Source organism: Chiloscyllium plagiosum, unplaced genomic scaffold (assembly GCF_037043375.1).
Source record: "Chiloscyllium plagiosum isolate Xiang-an unplaced genomic scaffold, Cpla_swu_hap1 HiC_scaffold_27, whole genome shotgun sequence".
Classification (NCBI taxonomy): Eukaryota; Metazoa; Chordata; class Chondrichthyes; order Orectolobiformes; family Hemiscylliidae; genus Chiloscyllium; species Chiloscyllium plagiosum.
The window spans coordinates 92,632,813-92,648,778 of NW_028270165.1; the positions used below are offsets into that span (position 1 = coordinate 92,632,813).

At 50.7% G+C, this 15,966-nt stretch overlaps 3 protein-coding genes across 7 annotated transcripts in view; 2 read left to right on the forward strand and 1 right to left on the reverse strand.

Moving 5' to 3' along the window:
* LOC148145030 (uncharacterized) overlaps nucleotides 1-3,362 on the forward strand; it is a 141,640-nt gene extending 138,278 nt beyond the window's left edge. For all 4 annotated transcript variants that reach the window (XM_087975529.1, XM_087975527.1, XM_087975528.1 and 1 more), the window contains exon 2: nucleotides 744-3,362. In XM_087975529.1, the coding sequence (XP_087831655.1) occupies nucleotides 1,150-2,790 (1,641 nt within the window). In that variant the 5' untranslated portion in view covers nucleotides 744-1,149 and the 3' untranslated portion in view covers nucleotides 2,791-3,362. The remainder of the gene's footprint in view (nucleotides 1-743) is intronic.
* Nucleotides 1-15,270, forward strand: part of LOC148145033 (uncharacterized) — a 30,498-nt gene extending 15,228 nt beyond the window's left edge. The window contains exons 1-2 of one of the 2 annotated variants that reach the window (XM_087975542.1): nucleotides 8,539-8,624; nucleotides 12,867-15,270. In XM_087975542.1, coding sequence (XP_087831668.1) covers nucleotides 13,273-14,745 — 1,473 coding nt within the window. In that variant the 5' untranslated portion in view covers nucleotides 8,539-8,624; nucleotides 12,867-13,272 and the 3' untranslated portion in view covers nucleotides 14,746-15,270. Of the gene's footprint in view, nucleotides 1-8,538; nucleotides 8,625-12,866 lie in introns of those variants that run through there. The other variant, XM_087975543.1, reaches the window with a different exon arrangement.
* LOC148145032 (uncharacterized) overlaps nucleotides 1-15,966 on the reverse strand; it is a 106,683-nt gene that overhangs the window by 36,485 nt on the left and 54,232 nt on the right. The gene's annotated exons all lie outside the window — the stretch shown is intronic.

Here is a 15,966-nt window from a genome sequence, read left to right on the forward strand (position 1 = left end):
GTCAGACATTGAGCATGATCACATAGTAACAACCAATCAGATCCCGCAAGGTCCTCATACATTTTTGACTTAGACTAGGGTGGCACGGTGGCTCAGTGATTAGCACTGCTGCCTCACAGCACCAGGGTCCCAGGTTCGATTCCAGCCTTGGGTGACCTTGGGCAGGTTGGGCCAAAGGGTCTGTTTCTGTGCTGTGTGACTCTAATTGTCTTCAGTGAAAGCAGAAGTGTGGTTGTGAAGGTTGGACTTTCAGAGCATGTTTTGCCCTGACTGGGAAGCAGAATAGTTTGACTGAAGTGTTTTGGTGTTAATGCCTTGATGTCTCATTTTGCTCCCACCTTCTCGGGGTCGTTAACCATTTTGTGTCTGGTCCTTCCTCAAGAAGCTGCATTGCAGGTTCACCCTGAATTGACACTTTTTTTTTTTTTGCTTCCCAAAATCAGACCTGCTCACTCTCAGCAGGATCCCAATGTTGTGAAAGATATTAACTTTCAGGTGGAGGTATCCAAAATTCAGAGAGATGTCAGTCTTGATGTTTTTGCTTTTTCTGCCCCTGTAAGATCCTGAATCAGCACCTTCAGGGGAATTAGTTAGAGCGGAGTGAGAACAGAGGGGGAGAGAGAGTGGGATGGTGCTTTCAATTTTGTGGAACAACAAAAGAATATTCCACAGAAAGTAGAATTGCTTGTTCTGAATTTCTACCCTGCACTGATAGTGATGACTTTTGTAATCTCTTTTTGCAGAGTATTTGAAAATCTGAAGACTGAAGTTTCAAAATCAACAGATGAAGGGCTTATGCCCGAAACATTGACTCTCCTGCTCCTCGGATGCTGCCTGACCTGGTGTACTTTTTCAGCGCCACGTTTTTCGACTGACTCTTCAGCGTCTGCAGTCCTCACTTTGATGTCAATGTCTGACAGTCACTCAATCCATCGGGACCACAACGGTTTTTGACTGTGATTTCTGTGAGAGGGATCAACGCTTTTTGGTTCCTGTTTGAGGACGTTTTCAGCATCAGTGGGACTGGACGAGAGACCCCACTGTTGCAGTGCACTGTGCGTGGAGCCTGAAACAGTTATACGGCCTGGAAAGGGGATTTCACGGCAGGGAGGGCTCTACACGTGTCTGTGTGCAGCTGAAGCTGTGGCCATGGAGAAACCTGAGGAATCCCGCCCTGTGGAGGAACCGTGGAAGTGTGGCGACAGTGGGAAAGGCTTCCGTGTCCCGTCTGTCCTGGAGACCCATCGGCGCAGTCACACCGTGGAGAGGCCATTCCCCTGCACCGACTGCGGGAAGGCCTTCAGATATTCCTCCCACCTGTTGGCCCACCAGCGGGTCCACACCGGGGAGAGGCCGTTCACCTGCTCTCAGTGCGGGAAGGGCTTCACCTCCTCCTCCAAACTGCGGAAGCACCAGCGTATCCACACCAGGGAGAGGCCCTTCAGCTGCACTGAGTGCGGGAAGGCCTTCAGCACATCTTCCTCCCTGCTGACCCACCAGCGTATCCACACCGGGGAGAGGCCGTTCACCTGCTCTCAGTGTGGGAAGGGCTTCACCTCCTCCTCCTACCTGCGGAGCCACCAGCGGATCCACACGGGGGAGAGGCCCTTCAGCTGCTCTCAGTGCGGGAAGGCCTTCAGCACATCTTCCTCCTTGCTGACCCACCAGCATGTCCACATGGGAGAGAGGCCGTTCACCTGCTCTCAGTGTGGGAAGGGCTTCACCTGCTCCTCCAACCTGCGGAGCCACCAGTGGATCCACACGGGGGAGAGGCCCTTCAGCTGCCTCAAGTGCGGGAAGGCCTTCAGCACATCCTCCATCCTGCTGACCCACCAGCGTGTCCACACCGGGGAGAGGCCGTTCACCTGCTCTCAGTGCGGGAAGGGCTTCACCTCCTCCTCCAAACTGCGGAAGCACCAACGGGTCCACACAGGGGAGAGGCCCTTCAGCTGCCCTGAGTGCGGGAAGGGCTTCAGCACATCTTCCTCCCTGCTGACCCACCAGCGTGTCCACACCGGAGAGAGGCCCTTCACCTGCTCTCAGTGTGGGAAGGGCTTCACCTGCTCCTCCAACCTGCAGAGCCACCAGCGGATCCACACGGGGGAGAGGCCCTTCAGCTGCCCAGAGTGCGGGAAGCGCTTCACCTGCTCCTCCCACCTCCAGACCCACCAGCGGGTCCACACGGGAGAGAGGCCCTTCAGCTGCCCCGTGTGCAGGAAGGCCTTTACCCAAGTCTCCACCCTGCTGACCCACCAGCTTGTCCACACGGGGGAGAGGCCCTTCAGCTGCCCAGAGTGTGGGAAGGGCTTCATCTGCTCCTCCACCCTCCAGACCCACCGGCGTGTCCACACTGGGGAGAGGCCGTTCACCTGCTCTCAGTGCGGGAAGGGCTTCACCTGCTCCTCCACCCTGCGGAGCCACTGGCGTGTCCACACGGGGGAGAGGCCCTTCAGCTGCCCTGTGTGTGGGAAGGGCTTCACCCGCTCCTCCACCCTCCAGACCCACCAGCGTGTCCACACGGGGGAGAGGCCGTTCACCTGCTCTCAGTGCGGGAAGGGCTTCACTCACTCCTTCAACCTCCAGACCCACCAGCGGATCCACTCGGGGGAGAGGCCTTTCAGCTGCCCTGAGTGCGGGAAGGGCTTTACCCAGGCCTCCAACCTGCTGAGGCACCAGCGGATCCACACCGGGGAGAGGCCATTCACCTGCTCTCAGTGCGGGAAGGGCTTCACCTACTCCTCCAACCTGCAGAAGCACCAGCGAGTTCACGTGCCATCGCAGGGGGATTGAAGGAATGACGGCCAAGTGCCATTATCGATTGGACTATCAGCCCGGTTCCGGGGACTCCCGGGTTCGAATCCCGCCACGACAGATGGCAGAGGGAGGGGGTGGTGCGGGGGAGAAAGCCCCCATCTGATTCCCTCCCTCCCTTGTTAGGGAAGGGAACCGCCATTGTGGGAAAGGATTCACTCAGTCGTCCCAGCTGCACCCTTTACCCGGTCTGGCCTACATGTGACTCCAGACCCACAGCAGTCTGGTTGACTCTACACTGCCCCTTCCTGGCAAATGAGCGGGGAGAAACTGACTTGGACACAGGGTATGGGTTGAAATTGCTGAGTGAGGCAATACTTCCCCCGGGTTACGGCTGTACCAAGGATCCGATTACAAAGGGACAACTTGGTGCTGGCCAATAGTAAAGAGAGCGTGGTGAGGAGGGGAAGTGTGGTGGCGGGGAGGGGAGGTGTGGTGTGTGTACTTTGACCTTGAGCTGTTTAAAAAGCAACTGCTTTTTCTCTGCCTCTTTGCTGGGGGGAACTGAAGCTGTAACAAAGTTGGGTTGCAATAAAGGTTACCTGAACTTACCACCGGGCTCAGACTCTCATTGAAAGCTTTGAGCTCCAAGAGGTTTTTGTTTTAAAGCTGCTCATTTCGTTCAGCCTCCTGCACTAAGTTTAGAACATAGAACAATACAGTGCAGAACAGGCCCTTCGGCCCTCGATGTTGCGTCGAGCTGTGAACCATTCTCAGTTCGTTCCCCGACAGTATCGCAAAATCATCCATGCACTTATCTAAGGATTGTTTAAATCTTCCTAATGTGGCTGAGTTGACTACCTTCGCAGGTAGGGCATTCCACGGCCTTACCACTCTCTGCATAAAGAACTTGTCTCTGACATCTGTCTTAAATCTATCACCCCTCAATTTGTACAGGTTGCAGGGGGACTTGGATAAACTGCAGAATTGGACTGAGAGGTGGCAAATGGAGTTCAATGCAGCTAAATGTGAGGTGATTCACTTTGGGAAGCTGATGTCACTATCCTCGGAAAAAGTCTTTCACTGTCTCCCCTATCTAATCCTCTGATCATCTTATATATCTCTATCAAATCCCCCCCTTAGCCGCCTTATTTCCAATGAGAACAGACCCAAGTCTATCAGCCTTTCCTCATAACACCCTCCCTCCCGACCAGGCAACAACCTGGTCCTCTGCACCTTTTCCAATGCTTCCCACATCCTTCCTGAAATATGGGGACCAGAACTATACACAATGTTCCAAGTGTGGCTGCTCCAGCGTTTTGTATAGTTCCAGTGTGATATTGCAGTTCCGGAACTCAATCCCTCCACCCAATGAAACCTAACACACCGTATGCCTTCTTAACAGCACTATCCACCTGAGTGGCAACTTTCGGGGATCTATGCACATGGACTCCAAGATCACTGCCTTCCTGTTATTCATCCCAAAGTGAATCACCTCACATTTAGCTGCATTGAACTCCATTTGCCACCTCTCAGCCCAATTCTGCAGTTTATCCAAGTCCCTCTGCAACCTGTAACATTCTTCCAAACTGTCCAGTACTCCACCGACTTTCGTTTTGTCTGCAAATTTACTAATCCATCCACCTATGCCTGTGTCTGAGCCATTTAAAAAAACGACAAACCGCAGTGGTCCCAAAACAGATCCTTGTGGCACACCACTAGTAACCGGACTCCAGGCTGAATATTTTCCATAAACCACCACTCGCTAACTTCTTTCAGAAAGCCCAGTTTGTAATCCAAACTGTTAAATCACCCTCAATCCTATGCCTCTGCATTTCCTCCAACAGCATATCATGTGGAACTTTATCAAAGGCTTTACAGAGGTCCATGTACACCACGTCAACTGCCCTACCTTCATCTACATGCTTGGTCACTTTCTCAAAAAACGCAATGAGGTTTGTGAGACACGATCTGCTCTTGATGAAACCATGTTGACTATCTGAAAACAAATTGTTGGTTGCTAGATGATTATAAATCCTATCTCTAAGATTCTTTTCCAAAAGCTTTCCTTCAACAGAAGTAAGGCTCACTGGTCTATAATTACCTGGGTCATCTCTGCTGCCCTTCTTGAACAAGGGTACAACATTTGCAATTCTCCACTCTGGTACTAAACCTGTAGACAATGACAACTCAAATATCAAAACCAAAGGCTCTGCTATCTCCTCCCTCGCTTCCCAGAGAATCCTCGGATAAATCCCATCCTGCCCAGGGCACTTGTCTATTTTCACTCCTTCTAGAATTGATAACACCTGTGTGCAACTAACCTCGATCCTTTCGAGTCTAATATCTCGTACCTCATTCTTCTCCTCGACAATATTCTCCTTTTCCTGAGTGAAGACCGATGAGAGATATTCATTAACACCTCTCCAATCTCCACAGGGCCCACACTCAACTTCCTACTTCTGTCTTTTATTGGCCCTATTCCTACCCTAATCATCCTTTTATTCCTCACATACCTATAGAAAGCTTTAGGGTTCGCCTTTATTCTATGTGTTAAAGACTGCTCATGTCCTCTCTTTGCTCTTAACTGTCTCTTTAAATCCTTCCTAGCTGATCTGTAACTCTCCATCGCCTCATCTGAACCATCGCCTCATCTGAACCTCATCAACACATAAGCCTCCTCCTTCTTTGTAACAAGCGATGCAATTTCTCTTGTAAACCACGGTTCCCTTACCTTATCACTCCCTGCCTGACAGGGACATACCTATCAAGGGCACACAATATCTGTTCCTTAAACCAGCTCCACATTTCAATTGTTCCCATCCCCTGCATTTTGCTACCCTATTCTCTGCATCCTAAGTCTTGCCTAATTGCATTATAATTTCCCTTGTCCCATCGATAACCCTTGACCTGTGGCATGTTCCTATCCCTTTAAATGAAACCCAACTGAATTATGGTCACTCTCTCCAAAGTGCTCACCTTCCACTAAATCAAACATCTGGCCTGGTTCATTACCAAGCACCAGATCCAGTGTGACCACCCCTCTTGTCGGCCCTTCGACATACTGTGTCAGAAAGCCCTCCTGCACACACACTGGACAAAAACTGATCCATACGACATACTAGAGTGAAAGCATTTCCAGTCAATGTTGGGGAAGTTAAAGTCCCCCATAATGACCACCCTGTTCCTTTCACTACTACCCAGAATAATTTTGCTAATCCCCTCTTCCCCCTCCCTCGAACTCTGCAGAGGCCTATGAAAGAACTCCAAGTAGTGTAACATTATACAAACGGAAGTGGAATTCTTGTAGCATGTCGCATACTTAAGGCTAAGACTTTAATGAATATAGACAGTCTTTTAAAGAAAGTAGTTTTACGCGAGGAAATAACTTTAAAGTGTTGTAGTTGACCACAAAAAGAAGCAACAGTAGCATTTCACAATAAAGCTTATCGTAAGATTAGAGAAAGTGGACAAAAGAACAAGCTGTAACAAACAAGGAACAAAGAATGCAGACAAGGACAGTGGGATGGCCAGATAAGAAAATAACTGACAAGTGAGGTAATCGGCTTATGATAGGATGGGAAAAGGGAGGCGTGATTCCACAACTTGTAAACTGAACAAGAAAGCTAACAGGCTCTGTTTTGGCGCACATTTCTGCTTGGTTGCAGAAGCGTCCGGTACTTGCAAGACTGTAATAAATTGTTCTTGTTTCCAACGCTTTGTCTCAGGCTAATTGATTTGTGTGTGAGTTCTGTTTCTCACATTTCTACCTATGTTGTTGGTACCTACATGGACCATGACTTGGGGTTGGAAACCCTATCCCTTCAGGACCCCAAAGATACGATCCGAGACTTCACGCACCCTGGCACCTGGGAGGCAACACACTAACCGCGAGTCTTGTTCGTTCCCAACACACCTTCTATCTGACCCTCTAACTATTGAGTCCCCAATGACTAACACTCTCCTCCTTTCCCTCCTTCCCTTCTGGTGCAACAGGGACAGGCTCTCTGCCAGAGACCTGGGCTCCAGTGCATACGCCTGGTAGGTCGTTTTCCCCCCTCAACAGTACCCACTGACTGATACAGCAGGAAGGAAATAAAAAAAATCCGTCCCTCCTTTCCCAGGAACCTCTGCTCTCCGACTTCAAATTTAAAACCTCAAATCAGTGACTCTCCACTCCTGGGCTGCAGCTGCCACTGAAAAACAGAAAATGTCACTTTTTTTGTGGTTAGCACTGCTGCCTCACAGCGCCAGAGCCCCAGGTTAAATTCCCCCACCCCACACGTCTGCGAGGGTTTCCTCCCACAGTCCAAAGACGTGCGTGTTAGGGTGAATTGGCCAAGCTCAATTGCCCCGTAGTGTTAGGTGACAGGGAATGGGGCTGGGTGTTTTGCTTTTTGGCGGGTCGGTGTCAACTTGTTGGGCCGAAGGGCCTGTTTCTACACTGTAGGGAATCTGATCTAAAGTTCTGGAATTTATATATTGATGAACTGAAACCTGCAACCCATTCTAAAAGATGAAGGACTCAGCAGCGGTCCAGGTTTGTTCCAAATATTGCACCGGTTGCATGACACTGTGAACTGATCAGAGGGATCTGGGAGTGCTAGTTGAGGATTCTCTAAAGGTAAACATGCAGGTTGAGTCCGGAATTAAGAAGGCGAATGCAATGTTGTCAATTATCTCAAGAGGGTTGGAATATAAAAGCACTGTTGTGCTACTGAGACTTTATAAAGCTCTGGTTAGGCCCCATTTGGAGTACTGTGTCCAGTTTTGATCCCCACACCTCAGGAAGGACATACTGGCACTGGAGCGTGTCCAGCGGAGATTCAGACAGATGATCCCCGGAATGGTAGGTCTAATATATGAGGAACGGCTGAGGATCCTGGGTTTGTATTCATTGAAGTTTAGAAGATTAAGGGGAGATCTAATAGAAACTTCCAAGATAATACATGGCTTGGAGAGGGTGGACGCGAGGAAATTGTTTCCGTTAGGCGAGGAGACTAGGACCCGTGGACACAGCCTTAGAATTAGAGGGGGTAAATTCAGAACACAAATGCGGAGACATTTCTTCAGCCAGAGTGGTGGGCCTGTGGAATTCATTGCCACAGAGTGCAGTGGAGGCTGGGGCGCTAAATGTCTTCAAGACAGAAATTGATAAATTCTTGGTGTCACAAGGAATTAAGGGCTACGGGGAGAATGCGGGTAAGTGGCCCATCAGCCATGATTGAATGCCGGAGTGGACTCGATGGGCCAAATGGCGTTACGTCCACCCCTATGTCTTATGGTCTCATGTTTTGCTATTAATTCTGTGTCTTATGATCCTGCAGCACAGCTACCGGCAAAAGGAGCAGCGCTGCAGAAGCTAGTGCTTCCAAATACACCTGGGTGGGCGGGGTTTAGTTTGGAGGGCGGGTTTGGGGGGAGGGGGAAGTTCATGGGCGGGGCGTGTCTCGTGAGAGGGTCACGAGCTAGTAGGCGGGGCAAGGGTCAGCGGGCGGAGCGGCGCGTCCAACCTGGAGGCGCGTGGCTTTGTGAGCGGTAGCGCGTGGAGTCAGGGGGCGTGGTTTTGACTCGCGCAGGAACCGCGGCAAAAGGGCGGACTTTGGTGCTTGATGGGGAAGGAAGTTTGGGTCCAAGAGGCGGGGCTTTGTCTCGAAGGGGCGGGCATTACGAGCAGCGTTCAAAAGGACGGATTTAATGAGATGCGTATGGTAGGGACGGGGTTCATGAGCAGAGATGGGAAGGGGCGGGGTTTACGTGTGGCATTGTTCGAGGAGGGGGCGGGACCAGTACCAGGGGGCGTGGCCATCCCGAAGCCGGAAGTATGCCCGCGGGCTGTTTCCTCCGCTGGAGCCTCGGCTGCAGCAAATAAGGTAAAGCTTTATCAATATTTCCTTTTACAGAGTTTGTATTTAATAACCAGTAATGGCTACTCAATATCATCAGAAAGTCCCAAAATGCAATTCATTTCAATCCAGTGCAGATAAACACTGAGTTAATTTTCTACGGGATTTAACAGCCTCAGCACTAAAATGGTCTCACAAGGGAACGGCTGTGAATGTTATCACTTGGGATCCTGTTCACACAGATTCACCGATGCTGAGGCAAACGTTCTTAATTGCCTTACAGCATCCTGTTATCGCTTGGTGAGCCCAGGTGTCCCTATCTTTAAGTTCTCTCTTCTTTCTGAGTCTTCCTGCCTGTTTGTTTTCTAGTGCAGTAAATGTATTCAATAATTCAGCATTACATTTTAGTCTGAATGTTTAAAGGCAAGTTTTAAGGCTATAGACTTTATCACCCAGATGCCCACACACTCATTCCTCCCTTTAATTGCACTGCGATCACTGAAAGAGAAGGCTAGTCCAAACGAATGCCCTTCCTGTAGAGTGGCACCACCATCTTCGCAGCTCATCTGGTCATATTTATCATCGCCATCGACACGTGTGGGTGAGCTATCGGATCGGAAAAGGAGCATCTTCTGGGGCAAATCTATGTCACTAAGGGACCTCATAAGCCGAGCAATTAAATACCTAACAATACCAATACTGACAAACAGACATAGCTAAATTGATAAGCCAATTGTACCATCAGCCCGATCTGCAGTTTCCCCAACTGGTCCCTTCAGTCATTCTGTCAAGGAATACCTGAATCTCTTCTTGTATCTTAGTAATATTGCCAGTCAGATTGGGAATGCCCATAGTGCATTTATCTTGGACAATGGTGCAGACCTCACCCTCCTGGGGGAGTATATAGTCGAAGGCATACCGATTCTGCACAGAGTAAAGACACATGTCTGACAATCCCAGTTTACTCTGTTTCAGAGTCTCTTTAGTCTTATTTCCTCGAATGGTCAGGCCGCAAAAGAGGGAATTGCGATTCTGTTGACTTGACACCCCTGCCGATCCTTCCAACCTCAGGGTACTCTGGATTCCCCAGCCTATCGGGTGTCCTGTATTGTCACCCAGTCCCTTGGGATCCTTTCAGTTGGAGCAAGGTTGACCACTGCATCCCCCTCAGATGGAGGTTCCATCGACTTGTCCACTGGCCAGGACAAGGTACTGTTGTGGGAACAAGGTCTCTGATAGTGACCTTATGAGGGACATCTTTGCCATCCAGGACAAGGAAATTGGTAGCTTTACCTTAGCTGAAGAAATAATAGTCTGGTTTGGTGTATATTACAGAGAGTTTGTCAAAATAGATTACTGAAATGTTACAGCAGGGGGTCTGGTCAGGTCTAGAGGAGTAAAGGGTCGACATTTTGCAAGAGGAGTTGCTTGAGCGCTGTAAAAAATGAGCCAAGTGACTCGAGCACTCGCACTGTATGGGAGACAATGGTCCTCAGAATGCTATTCCCATTGGGCTCTCCCTGAGACCTATTGTACATAGTCTTGGTGACAGAATCAGGTTCTGAAAAGAGAAAAGGCCTATAAATGCACAAGGGAAGGGTTCCGTTCCAGGTCCATGTGCCGCATAAGGCCTGATGTACCCCAGCCAGTGTTTCACCAGCTGTTTGTATACACAGACCGGAAGTATTGGAAAGTGATATTTCGCTTCGCAGGGTCGGCAGTAGGAAGTCTGACGAATAGATTGGAATCGGGGACTGGGGACGGGGCAAGTAAGTCATCTACCGATAGAGAGGAGTAACATACTACTGCTTCTGGGGTGAAGAGCGTTCTGTGGGCCTGTACAAATAAGTTGTTTGTGGATTGAGGGGTTTCCCCTATCAGGCTTCCCTTTTCTTGAGTCGGCCTTCCTGCAAAAAGGGATGGTGTTCCTGGGCGTCCTTAAAATATTTACTATAATAACAGGGTTGATCATTTTTATCCGCACTCGGCTTGCGTCTGCAGGTAAAATCATAAAAACATGGTAATGACATGGTAACTCCCACTGATTTCTACTGTCCAGATGGTCCATCTGGTCTTTCTGATGTAAGAGTCCATTGCAATAATCAATCTTCATCACGTTCCACACGTCAAAGGCGTCTGGTCCGGTGCACTGGACAACATCATCTCAGCATGGGTGGTGGATAATCTCTGATCATTCCTGGTCGCATCCATACTTAGTGGCTTTCCCCATCAGGATGTTGTACGTGATCAGAAAGGTAAGGAGATAGGCGATCCCCCACAAGTCCCTCCTCTTAGTTCAAGTATCTGTCATAAGATTAACATGAGAATAACAGCAAGATTCAAAAACCCAACAGGACAGGGTCCACTCCTTTTGTTGGGATTCCAGGATTCTCTCCTCCTCTTTCCCCCTTTTGATTGGTGCAGTCAATCAATTTACAATGGTGCAGTTGGACCCAAGCTGAGCGCCCAGCGACTGTGACCGCCGTAGGGGTGGGAAGTAAAACCTGGAAGGGGCCATCCCAACGAGGATGGAGACCTTTGCCAGTCCAGTTCCTGACGAGCACCAACGAACCAGGCTCTTCCCGTGACGAGGCTGAAAGGGAGGGAACATCGCTGTAGGCCGCAAGCTCCTGGGAGTGAAAGGCACGCATAACACTAGTTAGAGCAAGAACATAACCAATCATTGCTTCGGTCATGTGGTGGAAGTGGACTGAGAAGGGAGCCGAATCGTTCCAAGGGGTACGGAGGGGGTGACCAGAGAGACTCTCAGCTGGAGACAGTCGTGTCTTGCCCGCAGACATGGATCGCATCTGGAATAAGGCCACAGGGATTTGCATAACCAGGAGAGGCCAGGCTCTGCCACTAATTTGGCAAGTTTAGTCTTGAGTCTGGTTAAAACATTCAACAATGCCGGCTGCCTGAGGATGATAAGCACCATGCAGTTGCCAACAAATACAAAGCTGGGAACACAGTTCTCCGTTAATATTACCTACAAAGTGTGGTCCATTGTCCGAGCTAATGCACGCAGGTATACTGAAGCAGGGAATTATTTCCTTAAACAAAATCTTCACTACAGTCTCAGCAGTAGCGTTAGGAGGAGGGTAGGCTTCAATCCACTTAGAAAAGACATCAGCAATAAGCAAAACATATTTATAGCAACTGAACTCATTTCTCCAACTCAATGAAGTCCAGTTGAAGTGTCTCCAAGGGACCCTCCAGCAAGGGAGTTCTCGTAGAGATACTTGAACTAAGAGGTGGGGCATCGCCTACCCACTGACCTGTTTGATCACGTACAACATCCTGATCGGGAAAGCCACTGACTGAGTATCGATGCGATCTGGAACGATCTGAGATTATCCTGATGTCATCTGGTGCACCAGACCAGACGCTTTCAACGTGGAGTCGCTTGAGCGATGGCGTGAGCTGCCAGAGGAAGTGGGGGGTGCTGGTACGATGGCAAGTTAAAAGGCTCCTGGACAGGCATCTGAATATGAAGGGTTCAGATGGGTCAGGGCCAAGTGATGGCAAATGCAACTGGAGTCATAGAGATGTGCAGCACAGAAACAGACCCTTCGGTCTAACTCGTCCTTGCTGACAAGATAGCCAACCCAATTTAGTCCCAGCTGCCAGCACTCGGCCCTTATAGAGGCCAAGTGATGGCAAACGTGACTAGATTAATTTAGGATATCTGGGCAGGTTGGGCCAAAGGGTCTGTTTCTGCGCTGTGAGACTCTCATTGTCTTCAGTGGAAGCAGAAGTGTGGTTGTGAAGCCTGGACTTTCAGACCATGTTTTGCCCTGACTGGGAGCAGATGAGTTTGACTGAAGTGTGTTGGTGTTAATGCCTTGATGTCTCATTTTGCTCCCACCTTCCCGGGGTCGATAACTATTTTGTGTCTGGTCCTTCCTCAAGAAACTGCATTGCAGGTTCACCCTGAATTGACACTTTTTATTTGCTTCCCAAAATCAGACCTGCTCACTCTCAGCAGGATCCCAGTGTTGTGAAAGATATTAACTTTCAGGTGGAGGTATCCAAAATTCAGAGAGATGTCAGTCTTGATGTTTTTGCTTTTTCTGCCCCTGTAAGATCCTGAATCAGCACCTTCAGGCGAATTAGTTAGAGCGGTGTGAGAACAGAGCGGGAGAGAGAGTGGGATGGTACTTTCAATTTTGTGGAACAACAAAAGAATATTCCACAGAAATTAGAATTGCTTGTTCTGAATTTCTACCCTGCACTGATAGTGATGACTTTTGTAATCTCTTTTTGCAGAGTACTTGAAAATCTGAAGACTGAAGTTTCAAAATCAACAGATGAAGGGCTGACGCCCGAAATATTGACCCTCCTGCTCCTCGGATGATGCATGACCTGCTGTGCTTTTCCAGCGCCACATTGTTTGACTGACTGTCCAGCGACTGCAGTCCTCACTTTGATGTCAATGTCTGACAGTCACTAAATCCATCGGGACCGCAACAATTTTTAACTGTGATTTCTGTGAGAGGGATCAACGCTTTTTGGTTCCTGTTTGAGGACGTTTTCAGCATCAGTGGGACTGGACGAGAGACCCCACTGTTGCAGCGCACTGTGCGTGGAGCCTGAAACAGTTATACGGCCTGGAAAGGGGATTTCACGGCAGGGAGGGCTCTGCACGTGTTTGTGAGCAGCTGAAGCTGTGGCCATGGAGAAACCTGAGGAATCCCACCCTGTGGAGGAACCGTGGAATTGTGGTGACAGTGGGAAAGGCTTCCGTGTCCCGTCTGTCCTGGAGACTCATCTGCGCAGTCACACCGGGGAGAGGCCATTCCCCTGCACCGACTGCGGGAAGGCCTTCAAACATTCCTCCCACCTGCTGGCCCACAAGCGGGTCCACACAGGGGAGAGGCCCTTCAGCTGCCCCGAGTGCGGGAAGGCCTTGAGCACATCTTCCTCCCTGATGACCCACCAGAGGATCCACACCGGGGAGAGGCCGTTCATCTGCTCTCAGTGCGGGAAGGGCTTCAGGAATTCCTCCACCCTGCTGGCCCACCAGTATGTCCACACGGGGGTGAGGCCCTTCAGCTGCCCCGAGTGCGGGAAGGCCTATACCCAGGCCTCCACCCTGCTGAGGCACCGGCGGGTCCACATGGGGGAGAGGCCCTTCACCTGCTCTCAGTGCGGGAAGGGCTTCACCTGCTCCTTCAACCTGCGGAAGCACCAGCGGGTCCACACGGGGGAAAGGCCCTTCAGCTGCCCCGAGTGCGGGAAGGCCTTGAGCACATCTTCCTCCCTGTTGAGGCACCAGCATGTCCACACCGGGGAGAGGCCGTTCACCTGCTCTCAGTGCGGGAAAGGCTTCACCTGCTCCTCCAAGCTGCAGAGCCACCAGCGGATCCACACGGGGGAGAGGCCCTTCACCTGCTCTCAGTGCGGGAAAGGCTTCACCTGCTCCTCCAACCTGCAGAGCCACCAGCGGATCCACACAGGGGAGAGGCCCTTCAGCTGCTCTCAGTGCGGGAAGGCCTTTACCCACGTCTCCTCCCTGATGACCCACCGGCGGGTCCACACGGGGGAGAGGCCGTTCACCTGCTCTCAGTGCGGGAAGGGCTTCACCTGCTCCTTCAACCTCCAGACCCACCAGCGCATCCACACAGGGGAAAGACCCTTCAGCTGCCCCGAGTGCGGGAAGGCTTTCAGCACATCCTCCACCCTGCTGAGGCACCAGCGGATCCACACTGGGGAGAGGCCGTTCACCTGCTCTCAGTGCGGGAAGGGCTTCACCTACTCCTCCCACCTGCTGAGGCACCAGCGGATCCACACCGGGGAGAGGCCCTTTAGCTGCTCTCAGTGCGGGAAGGCCTTTACGCACGTCTCCTCCCTGATGACCCACTGGCGGGTCCACACGGGGGAGAGGCCGTTCAACTGCTCTCAGTGCGGGAAGGGCTTCACATGCTCCTTCAACCTCCAGACCCACCAGCGGGTCCACACGGGAGAGAGGCCCTTCAGCTGCCCCGAGTGCGGGAAGGGCTTCACCTACTCCTCCCACCTGCTGAGGCACCAGCGGATCCACACCGGGGAGAGGCCGTTCACCTGCTCTCAGTGCGGGAAGGGCTTCACCTACTCCTCCCAACTGCTGACCCACCAGCGAGTTCACGTGCCATCGCAGGGGCATTGAAGGAGTGACGGCCGAGTGCCATTATCGATTGGACTATCAGTCCGAATCCGGGGACTCCTGGATTCGAATCCCACCACGACAGATGGCAGAATTGGTATTCCGTCAGAAATGTGGAGTTCAGAATCTAACGATGAGACCGTTTCAGGGAGGGGGTGGTGCGGGGGAGAAAGCCCCCATCTGATTCCCTCCCTCCCTTGTTAGGGAAGGGAACCGCCATTGTGGGAAAGGATTCACTCAGTCGTTCCAGCTGCATCCTTTACCCGGTCTGGCCTACACGTGATTCCAGACCCACAGCAGTCTGGTTGACTCTACACTGCCCCTTCCTGGCAAATGAGCAGGGAGAAACTTACTTGGAGACAGGGTATGGGTTGAAATTGCTGAGTGAGGCAATACTTCCTCCGGGTTACGGATGTAACAAGGATCCGATTACAAAGGGACAACTTGGTGCTGGCCAAGAGTAAAGACAGTGAGGGGGGTGGGACAGGGAGAGGTGTGGTGTGTGCACTTTCACCTTGAGCTGTTCAAAAAGCAACTGCTTTTTCCCTGCCTCTTTGCTGGGGGGATCTGAAGTTGTAACCAAGTTGGGTTGCAATAAAGGTTACCGGAACTTACCACCAGGCTCAGACTCTCATTGAAAGCTTTGAGCTCCAAGAGGTTTTTGTTTTAAAGCTGCTCATTTCTTTCCGCCTCCTGCACTAAGTTTAGAACATAGAACAATACAACGCAGAACAGGCCCTTCGGCCCTTGATGTTGCGCCGACCTGTGAACTATTCTCAGCTCATTCCCTGACACTATCCCAAAATCATCCATGCACTTATCTTAGGATTGTTTAAATCTCCCTAATGTGGCTGAGTTGACTACCTTAGCAGGTAGGGCATTCCACGCCCTTCCCACTCTCAGCATAAAGAACTTGTCTCTGACATCTGTCTTAAATCCATCACCCCTCAATTTGTAGTTATGCCCTCTCGTACAAGCTGACGTCACCATCCTAGGAAAGAGTCTTTCATTGTCTCCTCTATCTAATCCTCTGATCATCTTATATATCTCTATCAAATACCACCTTAGCCTTCTTCTTTCCAATGAGAACAGCCTTTCCTCATAAGACCCTCCCTCCAGATCAGGCAACATCCTGGTAAATCTCCTCTGCACCTTTTCCAATGCTTCCCACATTCTTCCTGAAATATGGAAGCCAGAACTATACACAATATTGCAAGTGTGGCT